At 64.3% G+C, this 15442-nt stretch overlaps 4 protein-coding genes across 4 annotated transcripts; 3 read left to right on the top strand and 1 right to left on the bottom strand.

Moving 5' to 3' along the window:
* Positions 1–133: 133 nt before the first annotated feature.
* Positions 134–979, top strand: TTC36 (tetratricopeptide repeat domain 36; the record flags this gene model as incomplete). Its single annotated transcript, XM_082070484.1, has 3 exons — positions 134–236; positions 339–527; positions 615–979. The coding sequence occupies 3 exons, from the start codon at positions 134–136 to the stop codon at positions 881–883; spliced, it is 561 nt and encodes a 186-aa protein (XP_081926610.1). The 3' UTR covers positions 884–979.
* Positions 980–1450: 471 nt separating this feature from the next.
* TMEM25 (transmembrane protein 25) lies at positions 1451–3116 on the top strand (the record flags this gene model as incomplete). Its single annotated transcript, XM_082070399.1, has 6 exons — positions 1451–1532; positions 1613–1897; positions 2107–2397; positions 2514–2783; positions 2860–2937; positions 3043–3116. 6 exons carry the CDS (start codon positions 1451–1453, stop codon positions 3114–3116), a joined length of 1080 nt encoding a protein of 359 aa, XP_081926525.1.
* A 440-nt stretch (positions 3117–3556) lies between these two features.
* On the bottom strand, positions 3557–7199 carry IFT46 (intraflagellar transport 46; the record flags this gene model as incomplete). The annotated part of the gene is given in 12 exon segments (XM_082070553.1): positions 3557–3889; positions 4217–4302; positions 4382–4442; positions 4665–4731; positions 5015–5136; positions 5556–5684; positions 5789–5882; positions 5995–6069; positions 6494–6621; positions 6879–7079; positions 7145–7178; positions 7180–7199. Coding segments are annotated over 12 exon segments (1113 nt in total). The 3' UTR covers positions 3557–3793.
* A 68-nt stretch (positions 7200–7267) lies between these two features.
* On the top strand, positions 7268–13420 carry ARCN1 (archain 1). Its single transcript, XM_082070354.1, has 10 exons — positions 7268–7374; positions 7993–8256; positions 8894–9073; positions 9299–9504; positions 9629–9790; positions 10032–10197; positions 11018–11165; positions 11381–11489; positions 11614–11818; positions 11908–13420. Exons 1-10 carry the CDS (start codon positions 7372–7374, stop codon positions 11995–11997), a joined length of 1533 nt encoding a protein of 510 aa, XP_081926480.1. The 5' UTR covers positions 7268–7371; the 3' UTR covers positions 11998–13420.
* Positions 13421–15442: the final 2022 nt, after the last annotated feature.

The raw sequence follows: 15442 nt of genomic DNA, 5'->3' as shown, positions 1-15442 counted from the left end.
CCCCGGAGCCGGGGGACGTGGGGGACGCCGGGGCAGCGCGGTGGGCGTCGGGGTCACCTTGGGGAGCCGTGGGCGGGGACGGGCCGGTGAACATTAACCAGCGCGGCCGCGGGGTCGCGGCGCAGGGGCCACCATGGCCACGGCGAACGACAGGGCCGTGCTGCGCGCCATCCTCAACCCCGACAGCCCGCTCGGGGACGTCCCCGCGCCGGACCAGGACACGCAGGAGGACGAAGGTGAGGTGGTGCCGCGCGGGTGTCGGGACACGCGGGCAGGGGAGGGGGCTCCGCTCCCGGGGGTCGCGGTGTGGCCACGGGCTCCTCTTCGTGCCGCTGCAGAGGAGCCGTTCGTGCCGGCGCTGCTGGAGCAGGCCCGGGACCTGGAGCTGCAGGGGGTTTCCGCCGCCGAGTCGGGGGACGTGAGCGTGGCGCTGGAGCGGTTTGGTGAGGCCATCCGGCTGCTGCCTGAGCGCGCCTCGGGCTACAACAACCGCGCACAGGCCCTGCGGCTCTGCGGGGACGTGGCAGGTGAGCGGCGCCGCGGCGGTTGGGTCAGGGGTGGGCCCGCAACCCCCCTCAGTACCCTGACCCCCCTGACCCCTCTGTCCCGGCCAGGAGCCCTACGGGACCTGGACACGGCCATTCGCCTGAGCCGGGGCCGCGGCCGCGCCGCCTGCCAGAGCTTCGTGCAGCGCGGGCTGATCCACCGGCTGCAAGGGCGCCAGGAGGACGCCCGGCGCGACTGGGAGCAGGCGGCGCGGCTGGGCAGCCCCTTCGCCCGGCGGCAGCTGGTGCTGCTCAACCCCTACTCCGCGCTCTGCAACCAGATGCTCGGCCAGATGCTGGGGCGGCTGCGCAACCCCAGCGGCACCGGCAGCGAGTGAGGCGCGCGGGGGACGGGCAGACGCCGGCTGGCGTGCGGGGGACGGGGAGCACGGAAGCACTTTGGCTTTGTCTGGGCTCTGCTCCACCCCCAATAAACCTCCCTGTGTCCCTGGTGCTCGGGCTCTGCTTGCAGCATTTCTCTGGTTACGGCGCGATTCCCGCGTGCGCGCGGGCCGCGGGCTGAGCAGGGTGCGGAGCTGAGGAGGGGAGGTGCGGGCACAGGGATGTCCATCCCCGCCCTGTCCGGGGGTCTCTGGCCACGCTCGGGGCCGCCAGGGTGGCGGGACTGACCCACCGCGGCTGCACGCGTCACCGGCCTGCTCGGGGATGGCGGCTGCGGGGCCAGGGATGCTCGCGGCCGTGCCGGGCCCGCCCCTGCGCCGCACGCACAGCCCCGCGTGCCGGGCCCCGTGCAGAGCCGCACTGCGGCCGGGCTGGATGCGGCAGCGGCGATGCTGCATCCTCCGGCCCTGCTGCCTGCCGGGACGCCAGGGGCCCCGTGTGGGGACAGCACCGTGTCCCGGCTCCAGCTGCCTCTCTCGTAGCACCGAGCGCGGTGCTGTGCCATGGGGTGTCCCGGGGGCTGCCCGAGGGCTGCCCTTGCCCGCCAGCTGCTGCTGCTCAGCCTCCCGGCGCTCTGCTCGGCAGGTGAGGCTGCGGTGGGGTCTGGCACGCAGCTGTGGCAGCAGCACCTGCTGCAGCCCTGACCCGCCGCGGGCTCTCGGCAGGGCTGGGGGAGCCGGGCCCCACCATCGACGGGCAGGCGCTGGCGCTGTGCACTCTGCGGGAGGGCGAGAGCCGCAGCTTCACCTGCCGGGCCCCCCGGCCGGCCGCCGGTGCCGCGCTTCTGTGGTACCTCGACGGCCAGAGGCAGGAGGCGAACTATTCGGCCACCGATGCCACCAGCACCATCACCCTCACTGCCCGGCGCAGCGACCGCCAGCTCAGCTGCTCCCTGATGGACGTGGCCTCTGGGGAGAAGCGCGACGCCTCCGTCCTCCTCGACGTGCAGTGTAAGGTCTGCGGCACCGGCCAGAGGCGCGGGGAGGGCGCGTGGGGCTCTGAGCAGAACTTTGACCCGTGTCCCTCACAGCCGGAGCAGGACAGCATCTCACCGGTCCTGTGCAGCTGTGGCTGTCGCGTGCTCCTGGGGAGACAAATCCTGCTCCTGGCTGCGCCGCCCCCGTCCCTCCACCCGTCTCACTGCCCGTTTGTTGCTCAGATAAGCCAGAGATCCTGCAGGCAAACGCCCGCTACCAGGAGGCCGAGGGCACCGGGCTCCTCCTGCTGCTCTTCGTGCTGGTGCGAGCCAACCCGCCCGCCAGCATCACCTGGGTGGCCCCAGACGGGCAAGTGATGGCCAACACCTCCGAGTTCCTCCTCCTGGGCACCACGCACCACCCGGGACTGGCCAACCACTCTCTCCGCGTGCACCTCGGCAGCGTGGCCGCCAACTTCTCTGTCAGTGCTGCCAACAGCGTGGGTGTCACCACCACGAGCGTCACCACCGTGGGTGTCACCACTGCGGGCGTCACCACCGCCTCCCTCCTGCCCACAGGTAGGTCCTGGGGGGCGGGCACGGAGCAGGAGCCCCGTGCAGGGTGCTGAGGGTCCCTGCTGCCCGCGCAGGTCTGCTGGATGCCCGCGTGGAGCTGCCCCTCCTGGGCGTCGCCGTGGGAGCAGCCCTGGCGCTGAGCGCCCTGGTGACCCTGGGCTCGTGCGCCGCGGGGCTGGCGTGCCGCCGCGCCAAGCCGGTGCCAGGTGCAGGGCCAGAGGGAGGGAGCAGCCCGCTGCGCCGCTGCTCCGGCTCCCAGCACCCTCGGGACACGTGTCTGCCCCGGCAGAGCCGGTCCCTGCCGCCCGACCTGCGCCTCAATGACGTCGCGCTGGAGCCCAGAGGTGAGACCCCGAGGTGCCGGCGCAGAGGGACCTGCGGGGCCACATGTCCTGATGTTGCCCCTTTCCTTCCGCACAGCTTTCCCCGGGGACGCGGGAGCCAGCGCTGGGGAAGAGCGGAGCGCGCGGCTGGGGCTGCAGGACTCCCTGGTGCTTGGTGAGAGGGCCCAGGCGGGCGAGCGACCTGAAACGCTGTGCGGCAGGGACGCCAGCATCCGCGGCCGCCCCAGAGCGACAGCCACGCGTTCTCTTTGCCCTGCAGGTTTTGTGCAGCTCCCCACGTCTGGGCGCATCTACAAAGTGCCCAGTGTGAGCAGCGACGAGATCTGGCTGTGAGGCGCGGCGCCCGCGAGCCGGGGCGGCCCGGCCCAGGTACGTACCCGTCTTGGCAGAGGCGCAGCCGCGGTGCCGGGCGCCCACCAGCCTCGGGCTGTGCAGTAACAGCCAAGGCATGTTTTTATGTAGCCCGTGCACTTTACAAATGAGACTATTGATTTTCCTCCCCGCCCCAGCGCAGCTGTGCGGGCGGCAGCGCGGCACGGGCCGCAGGGCTGCCCAACAGCAATAAACAACACTCAAGCGTCCGTGTGGTGCCGTGCCAGTTATTTCTCCTTGGCAGCAGCTTGAGAATGGGCAAAGGGGCAGAGGAGAGTCGAGGTCCCAGAGTGGGCAGAGCCCAGCGCTGCGTCTGAGCACAGAATTCATTCCTGCCCCATGTGGCACTTGTTCCATGTGCTCGAGGGGCCTCCGCGCTGCAGCATCCGCAGCACAGGGACCCTGATGTTGGGAATTCTGGTTTAATGCAGAACCGCTTAGGGACAAGTCAAAAAGAGCGTTATCAGTAATAACTGTGATGAGCGAAGTCCTACTCTAGGAATGCAGAACAGCTCAGCAGTGTCTGCAAACCCAGGGCGGCTGCTGAACCGCGCGCGTCGCCACACAGGCTGCTCTGCGCGGATCTCGGTGTCCAGCAGCGGACGCTGATCCAGGAGCAGGGGGTTTAACGTGAAGCTTCAGGCAAAGCTCAACAGCTCCGCGTCTGCCGGCGGCGCGGGAGGGTTGGACGGCGGGCTGCGGCCCTTCTCCCCATCGGCCAGCGGCTTGAAGTGCTGCAGGGAGAGACTCGTTAGCGCAAAGACACGACCGTTGTGTATCAGAGCTCAGGCGTGTGTCTGAGCGCACGTCTGCTCCATGTGAGCTCTGCGGTCACCCTGACGGCGGTGGGAAAAGCCTTCTAGGTTTATGGACTGTTAAACAACGCGGCCTCCCAGCCTTGTGGCACATTGGAGGCTCCTGTGTGGTGCTGAGGCACTGGGGCAACGCAAAGCTCAGAAAATGTTCTTTGGAGCCCTTTGTCGTGGCCACCGGCCCTTTACGGGAAGCCCGGCGCAGGAGAGCAGCTTTGCCCGGAGCTCCTCCTGCCCGGAGCCGCTCACCTGCGAGTTCTTGAACTCAGAGTAGAGCGAGAAGAGGACGTGCAGGGGCTGGATCCGGCCCTTGTGCACAGGGATGTCCAGGACGGCTGCGGGTGAGAGCAGGAGCGTGAGGGCGTCCGGGCGCAGCCCTGCGCGGCTGCAGCCCGCGGCACAGTCCCCGCTTACCGCAGACCATGTCGACGTACTCGGCCAGGCCGCAGCTCATCTCCGCGCTCGGGAGGCTGACCTGGAGCAGACGGGGCCGTCAGCGCCGCTCCCGCGCCAGCCTGAGGGCAGCGGCCGCGAATTCGGGCACCGGGCTGCTCCCCGTCTCAGCGAAGGAGACACGTGAGCAGGAGCAAACCTGCCGGGGCTGCGGGCAAGGAGCTCACGGCCGAGCGGGGACCCCGCTCCACGGAGACGCTTCTGTCGCGCGCTGAGGGAACTGCTCACCGCTCGGACAACGTACCTTCCCCAAGAGTTCCTCAAACTCCGGTGACCATTCCTGCATGAGGGTCTCGATGTCGGGCATGGGCCTGCCAGGGAAGAAAAGAAGCATAAGCTTCGGGATCACAGGCAACCGAAACAGGTTCGCGCTGCAAATGGGACATTCAGATTTCCCCAAACAAGCCTCGGTGTGCCAGCTGTGAAACTAACCCAGCTGGCATCAGGAAAGAGAGCAGAGGGAAACAGAGCATCCTGCCCCAAAAATCAGCTTCTCTTCTCCCTCCAGAAGGGGTTTTGATGGTGTTACTTGGTGCTCCGGGGCTTTGCTCCTGCGGACCTGAGCTAATAGGGCAGAGCTGGCGCGGCGCTCACCTGCTGTAATGTACTGTGGCGGGAGGTTTGCAGCGGTGCAGCTCATTGATGCTCTCGATCCAGCTCTCGATGGCTTTGGGGTTCTTCTCTGCGTTCTCCAAGCTCTTCACTTTTATCTGCTGCTAAAAACAGAAAGATAAACCGGGGAGCACCTCATGCTGTTTTGGGGCTTTTTTGCGAACCCTGTGTCCGCTCCCGATTAACGACGCGTTTCCTCTTTCCTAGTTGCACTGTGCCAACCGATTTCTGCAGAGAGAAGAGCAGCTGGGAAACAAAACGCTGAGTAAAAGCAGGTCCTGACCACCAAAAGGAAACAAAGCTTCACCTGAAGGAACCGGATCCAAAGTCTGCACCAAGACCAGCCTGAAGCAAGGCTTGGAGCCACTGCAGCTTAAAGCTGCAGCTTAAAGAATAAGGTCAGAGTTTTCTGCTCTCAAGGCCAAGTTACCACTTGTGCTGTAGCACTGCAGTCGCAGAGACAAAATGAAGAGTAAAATGCAACGTTTGTGCCGCAGCCGGCACACGGCGAGCGCCGACTCACGGTGACGTTGTGTTGCTTGGAGTTCTCCGTCAGCCACAGCGCCAGCACGGTGGGGTCCGACTGCTTGGTCGAGGGCTCGTCCAGCACCAGCAGCCCCAGGTTGTCCGGCCTCCCGTCGGGACGCGGCACCTGCAGAGAAGGGCAGACCGGGCCAAACCCGCCGCTGCAGCCCCAGGGCCCTCGCGCCGCTGGGGTACAGGGCAGAGCGACAGCGGCGCCTGCAGCGGTCGCACCTTCAGGAACGCGTCGATGTCTCCAACCGCAGGAATATAGTCTGGGATGAAAGGCTGCAGTTTGTGCTCAATCTCGATCGTTTTGGGAGTGTACCTGGAAAAAAAACAAGGACATGCCGTGGGTGACTGCACGCTGTCCTGCAAAACGTCCCACAGCAACGGGCACAAAGGAGAGCTAGGAGTGGGCTAAAACCCCCTCAGCTCACCTCTTGATGTACTCAAAGAGTTCTTTGATTTCAGAAGATACAGGCAGGTAGTCGTAGTCTGCTAGATCAAAGTCACTAAAGAGAGGAAGAGAAACGTGGGACAAGATTAACGTGTGGTGGGTTCTGTAGCAGCAGGAACTGGGACCCGGCTGTGCGAGACCACTGCGGAGGAAGCAGAGACGCTGCACGGTGAGTCCTTAAAAAACCACGAGAACCACTATTGGGGCGCGTTTTGCCCTGGGCATCCTGGCCAAAACTGGCACTGGAGCGAGGGGCAGGTGCTCGGGGTTGTAAAGGTGGCGCAGGGGATGTCAAAGCCGGGATCGGCACGGAGGCGCGTTAGGACATCGGGGGGTTAGAAATGGTTCTGGGGTTGAGAAGAGCATGAGAGGAGGAGGATTATCAGAGCAACGATGGGTTTGAGATGTTCCTGCTCGCTCCTGGCAGCTCGGGCAGAGGCGAAGGTGGCACCGCGAGTGGCGCCGGTGCCGCCGCTCACCCGTCCAGCGCGGCCCCGCGCTCCTGCGAGTCCTCCGAGTCGCTTTCCGAGGAGTCCTCCTCCGAGTCGTCGTCCGAGTCATCGTCCTCGTCCTCGTCCGGGGGCGCGGAGCGGGCGCGGGGATCCCCCTGGCCGCAGGGGCCGGGTCAGGGGGCGGCCGCCCCGGCCGCGGGCCGCCCCACCCGCCCCACCCGCGGGCCGCCCCACCCGCCCCACCCGCCCCACCCGCCCCACCCGCCCCACCCGCGGGCCGCCCCACCCGCCGGGCCGCCTCACCCACCGGGCCGCCCCACCCGCCCCACCCGCCCCACCCGCCTCACCCGCCCCACCCGCCCCACCCGCCGGGCCGCCCCACCCGCCCCACCCGCCGGGCCGCCTCACCCACCGGGCCGCCGCCGCTCTCCTCGTCGCTGCCGCGCTCGGCCGTGCCGCCGCCCGCCCCGAGCAGCCCCGGCCGGCGGGAGCCCCGGGCCTGGCCCGCGCCCCCCGCCCGCGGCGAGCGGGGCCTCTCCGCCGCGCCGCCCGCCTCCTCGGCCTCCGGCAGATCCAGGCTCTCGTCGTACGGCTGGTTGTCGACCAGGCGGGGCTGCGGAGAGCGGCGCGGTGAGCGCGGCCCGGCCGGCCCGGCCCGGCGCCCCGCGGCCCGCTCACCTCCGGCGCCCGCCGCGCCGCCATGCCGCCCCGCCCGCCGCGCCGCCGTCGCCATGGCAACGCGCCCGCTCGCTCCCCCGGCCGCGCCCTCTGGCGGGAGGGCGGAGCCACCGGCCCCGCCCCGCGCGCCGTGCGTGGCGCCGCTTCCGGCTGGGGACGTGGCTCCGGCGCCGCCATCTTGTGGGGTCGCCGAGGGCCGCGGAGCGAGCGGGAGCGGAGCCGCCGCCATGGTGAGCGGGGCTCGGCGGGGCCGGCGCGGCCCGGCGCGGCGCTCCCCGCTGGGCGGGCCCGGGCGCAGGCGGCGCGGCTCTCCGGGCCTGGCGGGGCCGGGCCGGGAACAGGATCCGCGGGTCGGGGCTGGGCCGGGGCCGGGGCCGGGCGGGAGGCGCCGGGCGGCCGGGGCTCCGCGCACGGCGCCGCTGCAGCGGGTTAACGGGCGGGGCCGGGTGTCCCGGACACCGCGCCGAGGCGGGGCCGGGGAGCGGCCCGTGCGCCCCGAGCCGCGAGCAGCCGCCGCGGGGCTGCGGGAGCCGGGGGTGAGCTGCCGGGTCGGTGCTCAGGGGCGAGGAAACACAGCCCGGCAGGCGCCGTACTGCCTGGGGAACGCTGGCGCAATGGCTGAAATGCCCAGAGGAGCCATTCACGGGCTCTGGTTCATGCTCGTGCCGATAGTTTATTCACTGTAAACGTGGCGTTGGGAAGAAGTGTCAGATTTTACAACGTTCCCACATTTAGTTGTCAACTGGGGCCACAGTGACCGAAAACTCAGGACCCCTGAGCCTCCCTGAAGCGTTCCGGGGGCGCGTGGGGTGTGGGACGCGGCCTCAGCCGCCCGCGCTCGCCCGCAGGTGCTGCTGGCAGCCGCCGTGTGCACCAAGGCGGGCAAGGCCATCGTGTCGCGGCAGTTCGTGGAGATGACGCGCACCCGCATCGAGGGGCTGCTGGCCGCCTTCCCCAAGCTCATGAACACGGGCAAGCAGCACACCTTCGTGGAGACCGAGAGCGTGCGCTACGTCTACCAGCCCATGGAGAAGCTCTACATGGTGCTCATCACCACCAAGAACAGCAACATCCTGGAGGACCTGGAGACGCTCCGGCTCTTCTCCAGAGTGGTGAGGAGCCGGTGCCCAGCTGGGTTCGCGCGCGGCCTGAGGAGGAGCCCGGCGCTGAAGCGCTGGCTGCTGCCGCCCGGCAGCTTGGTTTCCCAGAGCCCCTTCCTGACCTGGGCGTCAGCTTGGGAGCTTATGTGGTATTTTTGAATTACGTGTGAAAAATCATTGATTACGTTTCACCCAGTGAGACCAAAGGGGGGATGTTGTAACTATAGCGTTAAATATACTCTGTATTCTTGAGACAATGCCCATGATTATTCTAAAAATAAGGTGACATTAGAGTATTTGACTGTTAGAAGTACAGTGCTACTTTATCTGAGCAGCGAGTTTCTCCAGTGGTTTTCATGCAAGTGAAGGATATTCAGGAACACACTTTCCTCAAAGTGTGTTCAGTGTCCTCTGACTTAGCGTCACAATTAACCTAAGAGGTTGTGTAAGTATTTTAGTGTAGAAAAACTAATGACAGCAAAACTTCATCTTTTTGCTTATCAGCAACGTAAAGTTGTGAGAAGCAGCTCAGTGGAGCGCTGCTCTGCTGGAGGGTCCAGCGCAGCTGCGAGGTCTGGGAGCAGCAGAAAGAAAACGTTTGCACAGGCCTGTCTATGGATACCCCTGTAAAATGCTTTCCCCTGCCTAGATCCCCGAATACTGTCGGGCTCTGGAGGAGAACGAGATCTCGGAGCACTGCTTTGACCTGATTTTTGCCTTCGATGAAATCGTTGCCCTGGGCTACCGTGAGAATGTCAACCTGGCGCAAATTCGGACCTTCACCGAGATGGACTCGCACGAGGAGAAGGTGTTCCGGGCCGTCCGAGAGGTGAGCGGGCTGGCTGCTGCCCTGTCTGGGAAACGCTGCTGGTTTTGTGCAACGGCGTTCCTATGCCTTCACAGGGGGCATAAAATTATTCAGTGTTTCTGTAAATTAAGCCTCCATCTCTTGTTGCGTTTTTCCATGCAAAGGGTTTATAAGCAAACATGTTTAGTTCCTGTGCAGAGCAAGACTGAGAGTGAAGCTCTGTTGGCCTCTTGTCTCTTCCTTCAGACGCAGGAACGCGAAGCAAAAGCCGAGATGCGCCGCAAAGCCAAGGAGCTGCAGCAGGCCAGGCGGGACGCGGAGAGGCAGGGCAAAAAGGCACCCGGGTTCGGCGGCTTTGGCAGCTCGGCCATGGCCGGCAGCACTGCGGCCACCATGATCACCGAGACCATTGTGGAAACGGAGAAGCCCAAGGTGGCACCGGCGCCCGCCAGGTGGGTGTGTTGGGAGCAAACAGGCTGCGTGGTCAGGATCCTGGGGTTACAGCGCTGAGAGAACTGAGGGAGGAGGAATCTGTCGCTGTGAGCTGACTTGGGGTTTCTTGTACCTCTTGTTTAGGCCTTCAGGTCCTAGTAAAGCCTTGAAACTCGGCGCCAAGGGGAAGGAGGTGGACAACTTCGTGGACAAGCTGAAGTCAGAAGGAGAAAACATCATGACTGCTGTAGGCAAGCGCTCAACGGAGGCGGCCAAGGTTCTCGCTCCTCCTGTTAACATGGAAAGGTGGGTACTGCCCTTGCTCTGGGAGCAGCTCTCTTGGCGGCGCACGTGTTGCTTCCTTTTTAGTTGTCAGAACAGGCCTTTTTCCTGCTGTTTGGGTCTTCTGCGCTCGCTCAGCTTGTTGATTTTTAAAGCTAGTGGGCAAAATCTTGGAAAGTACAGCAGCCGAAGAGCCGATTGCTAATTTGTGAGATGCCAAGCAGAGGACTTGAGATACACACCCTTTTTTTTTCTGTCCGTCTAGTGTGCACATGAAAATAGAGGAGAAAATTTCCCTGACTTGCGGCCGAGATGGAGGGCTGCAGAACATGGAGCTGCACGGCATGATCATGCTGCACATTTCCGATGAGAAGTTTGCCCGGATTCGCCTGCACGTAGAAAATGAAGACAAGAGGGGCGTGCAGCTGCAGGTGAAGCCCGTTTGTGTCCGTGCTGTCAAACGTGCTTTTGCTGTGTTCCTGTCCCAGCCCTCTCAGCAAACGCACTGAAGTGGGAGTGGTCGCTGCAGCGCATGCAGGGCCAGCTCACACTCGAGAGATTGAAGTTCACTTGAGAAATCGGCTGTCGTGCCCTTCCCGTCCTGCCCCAGGCGCTTTATCTGTGCGGTAACGCGTTGGCGTGCCGGCCGAGCTCAGCTGGGCTGTGCAGCAGCCCGGTGTGTCAGGTGTGTCACTTGGGGCTCGTTTGTATGGTGTGAGCTGTAGTTGTTGAGCAGGAGCGCGAGAATTCGGTTCCTGTGCCAAGAAGGAATCAGTTTATTGTCTAGAAAGCCGTTTCCTCACAGGGTCACTTGTGTCCTTGTCGCTGCTGCCTCTGAGACAGTTCCTGGAGCTGGAGCCTTTGGTGGCAGTCAGCAGCAGTGGCGTGGGAGGTTCTTAGAGCTCCGTCCTCCTGTTCTTCCCTCTGTGTTGGTGTGCCCTGCTTGATCCCTGGAGATTGTGCTGCTTCGATATGCTCCTTTGCTCCCTCCTCCATATTTAAATCAAGTTTGGCTCCTGATGCACAGATGCGTTACGGTTGCTGAGGGAAGTGGTGTTTTTGTGGTTTCAGGGTGTGCTCCCAGCATCATTAGGTTTTTTTTTCTTCAAGAGAAACGGCCAGTCTGGGTCTTGAGGACAGTCCTTGAGATTTTCAGAGTTGATACGGTTGTTGCGTAGGTCTCGGCGCAGGACACGCGTTGCTGCAGCCTGGTGCAGTGGTTACAAGCCTGGGCCTGTGTTCCCCTTGCAGACTCACCCCAACGTGGACAAGAAGCTGTTCACCGCAGAGTCGCAGATCGGCCTGAAGAACCCGGAGAAGTCATTCCCCATCAACAGTGATGTCGGCGTGCTCAAGTGGAGGCTGCAGACCACTGAGGAGTCCTTCATCCCGCTCACCAGTGAGTGCGAGCGCGCGTCAGGCTGCGTGGAGCAGCCCCCTGCTCATCTTGCAGCGGGGATACCGGGAGTGGGGCACCTTGAAGCGGACAAAAATCTTTTCTCAAACTCCGGATGTCTTGGGGATGACTCTGCTGCGCTTCCCAAAGCGCGTCGGCTTTTGGGAGCTCTGTGCAGGAAACCCGTGTAGCTCAGCAGGCGGTTTCTGTGCCCACAGTTAACTGCTGGCCCTCGGAGAGCGGGAACAGTTGCGATGTCAACATCGAGTACGAGTTGCAGGAGGAGAGCCTGGAGCTGAACGACGTGATCATCACCATCCCCTTGCCGTGAGTACCGGTCCTCGTCCAGGCAGCACTAACGAGTGCCAGCTTGGGTCCCGCCAGCTCCTTCCCTGCTCTGCTTTGCCTTAGCTCAGCGCAGTGAAGCTCTTGTGGCTTCTCGTTGCTCTAGGTCTGGTGTCGGCGCCCCGGTGATTGGGGAGATTGACGGTGAGTATCGCCACGACGGCCGGAGAAACCTCCTCGAGTGGTGCCTGCCAGTGATAGATGCCAAAAACAAGAGCGGCAGCCTGGAGTTCAACATAACGGGGCAGCCAAACGACTTCTTCCCGGTGCACGTCTCCTTCGTCTCCAAAAAGAACTACTGTAACATCCAGGTACGGATGGGAGCACTGGGTCGGTTCTGTCGTCATGGCCGCCGTGGCGTCGGACGGTGCCGAACTAACTCTGCCTGTTGTCTCTGCAGGTTACCAAAGTGACCCAGGTAGACGGGAACAGCCCTGTGAGGTTTTCCACCGAAACCACCTTCCTGGTGGACAAGTATGAAATCCTGTAACGCCAGCCGTGGGGAATCACAAAGGAAGAAATTTTTAAATTAACAAAAAGAAAAAAAAAAGAGGCTGAAGTTTATTCTGAACGTGGGGAAGGCTGCAGCCCCCTCTCTGCTCCGACGCGTGGCTCTGTCTGCCGAGTGCAGCGTCCCCGCGTCACAGACACTTGTGGCAGAGAATCGCCATGCTCTGGGGGGAAAGGCCACAAATTCCTTTGGCAGATTTTGACCAGCCGTCAGAAAAGCAAGATCTCCACAGAGAACCGGGTTCGACACATCCCCTGCTCCGCGAAGACGACCAGAGCTTGGGCCCAGAGCCCACCAGACATCGTTCTCGTCCTTTTGGAAGCGTCGCACGCTGTCCCCTTCTTGGTGCTGCCAGTTTAATTTATCCTCGGGCTTCAGCTCTGGTTTCTGTTGGCATTACGATCCGGTGCGCGGGGGCACCGGCTGCTCCGGCCCCTTCCCCGGGTGAACGCAGAGCGGCTGGACGCGGTTTCAAAGGCGGGGGGTGGGAGGAGGGACTCGGGCTTTGCTCCCTCGGCCCCGCACGGTTCCCGCTGTCACCGCGGCACAGTGACCCTGCGGCACAGGGCGAGCGTGCGGAGCGCCTGTCCTGTGCGCGGGCTCGCTGTCTGCGCAGCTGATCTTGGGCCAGGTTTGGGGGCAGTTTAATGAGGTTAGAACCAGCTGTATGTCCTTTGTGCGGCCCTTTGAGTGTGTGGGGAGGCTGAAGGCTTTGCCTGCTGTGGTGCGAGCAGTTATGGAGATGGTTACTCAGCCTGTGCGTGGGCACCTGCCCCAAACGGGTGTTTTCTCAGCTCTTGGGGACGCAGGAGAAGGAAGCGCTGGTTTGCAGACCTGCTGACGCGAGCGCGGGCAGCGCTGCTGCGGTGTGTGCTGTCCCAGAGCTGTTCTTCCTCCCGCGCCGCGCAGACCCGAGCTCCCTCCAAGCTCCTCTCACCCTGGGGCTCAGGGCTCGTCTCTAAGGGCTTCGCTGGCCACCAGCGAGCTCTGCTGCTGCCGAGCTCCTGAGAACGCCCTAAAAACGTGTACTGTACTCCCCAGAGCCCGTCCCGCTCCCCGCGGCTCCTCTGCCAAGGCAGTTTGCAGCCTCTCCCGTCAGCAGCACCGAGGGAGATGGGCCAGGAGATGGGCCCTTCCCTGGCCGGGTAGGTGACAAATCCTGTTAATTAACTCGGTCGTGTTCAGGAGTTGCTTGTCCGTACGATTTTAAGATGGAGTCGAGGTTAGTTCAGGCACCCAAGGAGCTTTTTTTTTTCCTTAAATTTGTTGAATGGTGACATTTACACCGAGCCGAGATGCCCCCCTTTTTGTAACCCTGTGCGCTCCTGGCCTAGGGATAGAGCACATTCCAGTGTACCCGGAGATCCGCGTCTGTAATCAAATAAAGCCTGTTGGGAAAGGACCTGGCTGAGGCTCCGGGGCTGTGCAGGGGCCGGTCGGCCCGTCCCCCCGCCCCCGGGCCTGCGGGGCGGGACGGGGCCGGCACCGGGGCGGGACGGCTGGGGCAGCGGAGCCGGGACGGGCTGCAGGAGCGGAGGTGAGTGTGGATGGGCTGGGGGCACCGGGGACACCGAGCACCGGGGCGGCTCTCCGTGTGGGGCTGGGCGGAGGGACCCGCTGTCCCAGCAGCGCAGTGGGAATGGCCGGGGCGTGGGGAGGGGGCTCCGCGGAGCGGTGAGTCGGGGTCCTTGCTCCCGGTGGGACAGCAGGAAAACCCCGTCAGCTGCTGAACCCGCCTTGCCCAGCGCTTTGGGGTGCATGGGGGCGCCGGCAGCTGCAGCCGGGGGGAGTTTGTTGGCATGGGAGCCCCGCGAGCCGCTGGCCCCGTGTGGGTGGCTGGACAAAGCTCTCCTGTCCCCAGATGCCACTGTGGAGTGTGGGTGGTGGCGGGGGACGCGGCGCCCGGCCCTGGCTGCCCCAGCCCTCCCCGACGCCTCCCGGGGAGCTTGGGAACGGCGCTGGCCTGGCCGGACCCCGCTCTGCAGCACGACCTTGTTTACTCCAGCTTCCTGACATGCTCTCGCCACGGCCCCTTCAGCTGCTGCCAGGAAGCCCAAGGAATCTGGCGGCCCCAGACGGTGTCCAGCTGGCTGCCCGCGAGCCCCCAGCCCTCCCTGCGTGCTGGCAGGGGCCGCAGCGGGACACGGGACTGTCCCCGCCGAGCGCCGCGGGCAGCGCGGAGTCCAGCACAGGGCAGCGCTGCCCAGGTGCTTTTTGGGCAGCTCCTGGCATGCTTGGGTTTGGCGTGTGATGCTGTGGGGTGTCGTGCATGGGGCTGCGTGGGCTGGGTGGTGGAGCCACAGGTTTGTGTGACAAGGTGGCACTTGCTGGTGGCCGGACACCAGAATGGAGAGAGTGATGCCTGTTTTTGAGAGAGGAGGTTTCCCCCTGCCCTTCTCCCAGTGAATGTAGGGCTGGGTGATGGGTTTGTGCCAAGGGCCAGATCTGGGACCCACCAAACCCATCCTGTGCCATGGTCCCTGAGCTGTCATTAGCAAGGAGCTGCGGTTGCTCCCCACTGAGCTGAGCGTCTGGCCTGCAAACGAGAAACCATCGTTTACTACAAGGTGGCTTTGAGGAACAAGTCTCTATTGTGCGACACTGTGAGGGGTCCCAGAGCTCAGTGGCCGTGGTTCCTCTGTCTGTGTTGTGGTGGCTGGAGGCTTGTGCTGATGCTGGGCTTGGTGTTTGACTTCTGGCAGCGGTTGTGACCAAGTGCAGTGTCGCTGGCTCATCTCGGGGCCCATGGGGTGCAGGAAAGCCAGGCTGTGCGCTCCTCTCGACCGGAGCCCGCGGTGGGTGTCCCCAGCGCACAGAGCCTGAGGCGCGATGCTGGCGGGGCCTCGGCCGCTGCGCAGCTGTGCGCGGCGCGGGAGCGCTTCCCGGGAGCGCTGAGATCAGCGGGTGCGGCCGGGATTCTTCGGCTCCCGCCGGAGCTGTCTGGCAGCTCATTTATGGTGATGTTATTGCCAGACGTGCTGTGTCACCCCAGCAACCGCGGTGCAGCCCCCACTGCCCCTTCCCCGGGTGGGCTGGGGCCAGCGAGGTCTCCCCTGCTCGGCATGGAGCAGCAGCCAGGAACAGGCTCCGCTCCCCGGCGGGCTCCCCGTTCCCAGCTGCCGGCGGAAGGGCCGGTTGTTTACCGGGGCAGAGGGTGTGGGAAGGGGTAAGCGCGTCCTAAGTGTGTTTGCAGATGGGGAGCGAGCAGGCAGCCAAGTTGGACGGAGGCTGTGGTGCTGCGTGGTGTGAACCCGTTAGTTTGGCTGCTCTGGCTTCCCCCCGTGACTCACCGATGCTTGGGTGGGAGGAAAGGCTGTGCTGCGGGATGCCGTGTCCTGTCCCCTTGTATCGCTGGCACGACTGGCACCGCGGGGAGTGCGTGGCGGGGTGTGCCGGGCTGTGCTCCGGTGCATCGGCACAGCCA

The sequence above is a fragment of the Streptopelia decaocto genome (genome assembly GCF_964273445.1).
Source record: "Streptopelia decaocto genome assembly, chromosome: 21".
Lineage (NCBI taxonomy): Eukaryota > Metazoa > Chordata > Aves > Columbiformes > Columbidae > Streptopelia > Streptopelia decaocto.
The sequence above is the reverse complement of the archived record's forward strand: the minus strand, read 5'-3'. Positions and strand labels throughout refer to the sequence as shown.

Excerpts from the sequence above, each read along its gene's own strand:
- ARCN1 (XM_082070354.1), top strand. Across the intron at positions 9,505-9,628 it reads GTGGCACCGGCGCCCGCCAG|GCCTTCAGGTCCTAGTAAAG; the intron begins GTGGGTGTGTTG and ends CCTCTTGTTTAG. Across the intron at positions 10,198-11,017 it reads AGAGGGGCGTGCAGCTGCAG|ACTCACCCCAACGTGGACAA; the intron begins GTGAAGCCCGTT and ends TTCCCCTTGCAG.